The sequence below is a fragment of the Macadamia integrifolia genome, chromosome 14, assembly GCF_013358625.1.
Source record: "Macadamia integrifolia cultivar HAES 741 chromosome 14, SCU_Mint_v3, whole genome shotgun sequence".
Taxonomy (NCBI): Eukaryota; Viridiplantae; Streptophyta; class Magnoliopsida; order Proteales; family Proteaceae; genus Macadamia; species Macadamia integrifolia.
The window spans coordinates 6,161,861-6,164,182 of NC_056570.1; the positions used below are offsets into that span (position 1 = coordinate 6,161,861).

At 40.7% G+C, this 2,322-nt stretch overlaps 1 protein-coding gene across 1 annotated transcript in view; it reads right to left on the reverse strand.

Annotated features, from left to right (window-relative positions):
* The window catches only part of LOC122062101 (beta-glucosidase BoGH3B-like), a 3,254-nt gene extending 1,454 nt beyond the window's left edge, over positions 1-1,800 (reverse strand). Inside the window, exons 1-3 of the mRNA XM_042625755.1 lie at positions 1,655-1,800; positions 529-775; positions 167-454 (exon numbers count right to left, since the gene is read on the reverse strand). Coding sequence (XP_042481689.1) covers positions 167-454; positions 529-775; positions 1,655-1,731 — 612 coding nt within the window. The 5' untranslated portion in view covers positions 1,732-1,800. The remainder of the gene's footprint in view (positions 1-166; positions 455-528; positions 776-1,654) is intronic.
* Positions 1,801-2,322: the final 522 nt, after the last annotated feature.

The following is a 2,322-nucleotide window of genomic DNA, read 5'->3' on the forward strand; positions in this document are numbered from 1 at the left end:
GTGCCCACATACAGCAACATTGGGTGCACCCACTCAAGAGGGGCATGGTGATCATTGCACAATCCACTATGTCTATCTCTCAGAAAAAAAAAAAAAAAAAAAAAAGGGGGGGGGTGGGGTTGTGGTGGCGTGGTTTCTCCAGTATGAATTAAGTAGTTGTACAAACCTTGTGGGCAAACATGCCAAGGAGGGACCTATCTGCCATGGGCTTCTCAAAAAGACCCAATATAAACTTCACTCTTAGAATCCTTGTCACGGCATCGTCAATCCTGCTGACTGGAATCTGACCTGATGATATGAGATAGTTCATAGCTGTAAAAAACCTCTCATACTTGAATGGAATCATGATCATGTCAAGCCCAGCATTGATTACGTCCTTCAAACAATCTGTGTGGTTCAAACCAGGAGGATTTGTTATCCTATCTACGCCTGCCCAGTCCGATATAAGCATACCCTGTGCCCAACAAATAATCCAAAGAGTCAAAACCAGAGTCTTGGGTTTAGCTTTTAAAAATTGTGTCTGGGTACCTGGAAGGACATCTCTTGTTTGAGGATTTCAGTGAGGAGGAAGCGGTGAGTATGCATCTTGACACCATTCCAGCTGGAGAAAGAGACCATCACTGATGATACACCCATGGCCATGGCGTCTATGTAAGGCAGCATATGAATGCGGGAGAGGTCCTCGTAGGTGGCCACAGTGTTGTGTTCGTCCACCCCTTCTTCAGTCCCTCCATCCCCGACATAGTGCTTTGCACACGCCATTACATACCTTCCCCTGCCATCCCCATTAATGAATTTATATTGTCATCCATTGCAAGGCTCACAGTATGTACCACCAACCTTGAACATCAGGCTTTGTTTAACCACAAGTCCATGATATGGCAAGCCAGAATAAGAAATGTAACCTGAGCTAGGGCGGCCTATCTGAGCCCTAACTAGACCAGCCCTGAAACTGGGCAGAAGTCCTTGATCAATCCTGGCTGGAAACCAGCAACTATGGGCTGAAGCTGAACTGTGGCTTATCTTGGACATGGGCTACAGGCTACCTCATCTACATATAGTAGGTCCACTATTCCATACTATTTACCAAAAATGCTAATCTCACAGTGATCAGTGATGTCATAGTCAAATTAAATGAAGATGATTTTCTTTTATTCTCCTCAATTTACAAGCCTTCCAGTGACTGGGTTCCCAAGTGCAGCATTCAATAGGATGGTCAGCCGGCCTGACAGTCATTGCTATCAGGTGAGCAAGCCCTTTCTTGGATAGGTTAGGGGAAGGAGAAATCATTTGGTCTTCTTCAAAATAGATGAAAGAAATGTTAACGCAATTGCAAATGGAGTTAGAAACACGGTAATATTCGTGCACATACTAAATATGTGAACAATATGCGTTGTCTTCTGTATTTTTAAACATTCAAAACACTTCATGTATCTAGTTTATTCCTCAATCTTATTATTTATGAACGTTACAATGTTTTTCTGTATTATTTGGAATTTCTCAATATTTTTATTGAAAATGTAATAAATTACACAACATAGAATATAAAAAAAATATAGCAATCATAATAAATTTTAACCTAACATAGGTACACCGCATTTTCATGATTGATTTTAGCAACAATAGTTGGAAATGTGTAATGCAAAGAAATTACCCTTTAGCAACAAAGGGATAGCCCTTGGTGTGATTTGTAGGAGGGAATCCCTGGAGTCCTAGTATGATTTTGGCCATGCTTCTCACGGTATCTGGGTCCTCGCTGAAACTCTCATAACATCGACCCCACCTTGGATCCCTACAAACCTGAAGTAAGAAAGTACCTCATATTACTAATTGCACACAAATCACAATATTATTTTTTCTCTTCTTTGTTTTCCCCCTTTTCTCGTTTTCAACATCTAAGCAAATCATATAGTATTGTTCAAATTAATCATGGGGTGTTGGTGGGTTAATCATACATTTATATAGGTTCCAACCGCTTGGCCAAATCACAATGGGGATGGCCAAACTGGATTTGACTTAGCCCCATTGTCATCTGTTTGTGGGTTTGCACAATGAGCTATGCCCTTGGGCACTTCTATTTGTGGTAGTAGTAGTACCATGGGAAGTTTCAACCTAACTGCATGTCATGTTTCACAATAAACAAGTCAATCTCTATCAAAATCTAGACAATTAAGAAAAGATTTTTTAACACCATATTAATGGATTAATTTGAAATTTAATAGATGAACAATCCATGTGAGAATTAAAATTTTCATACCAGTCGTCATTGCCTTGAGGGCTGAAAATTCAAAGGATTTTGTGGGGGGGGGAGGGGGGGGGGGG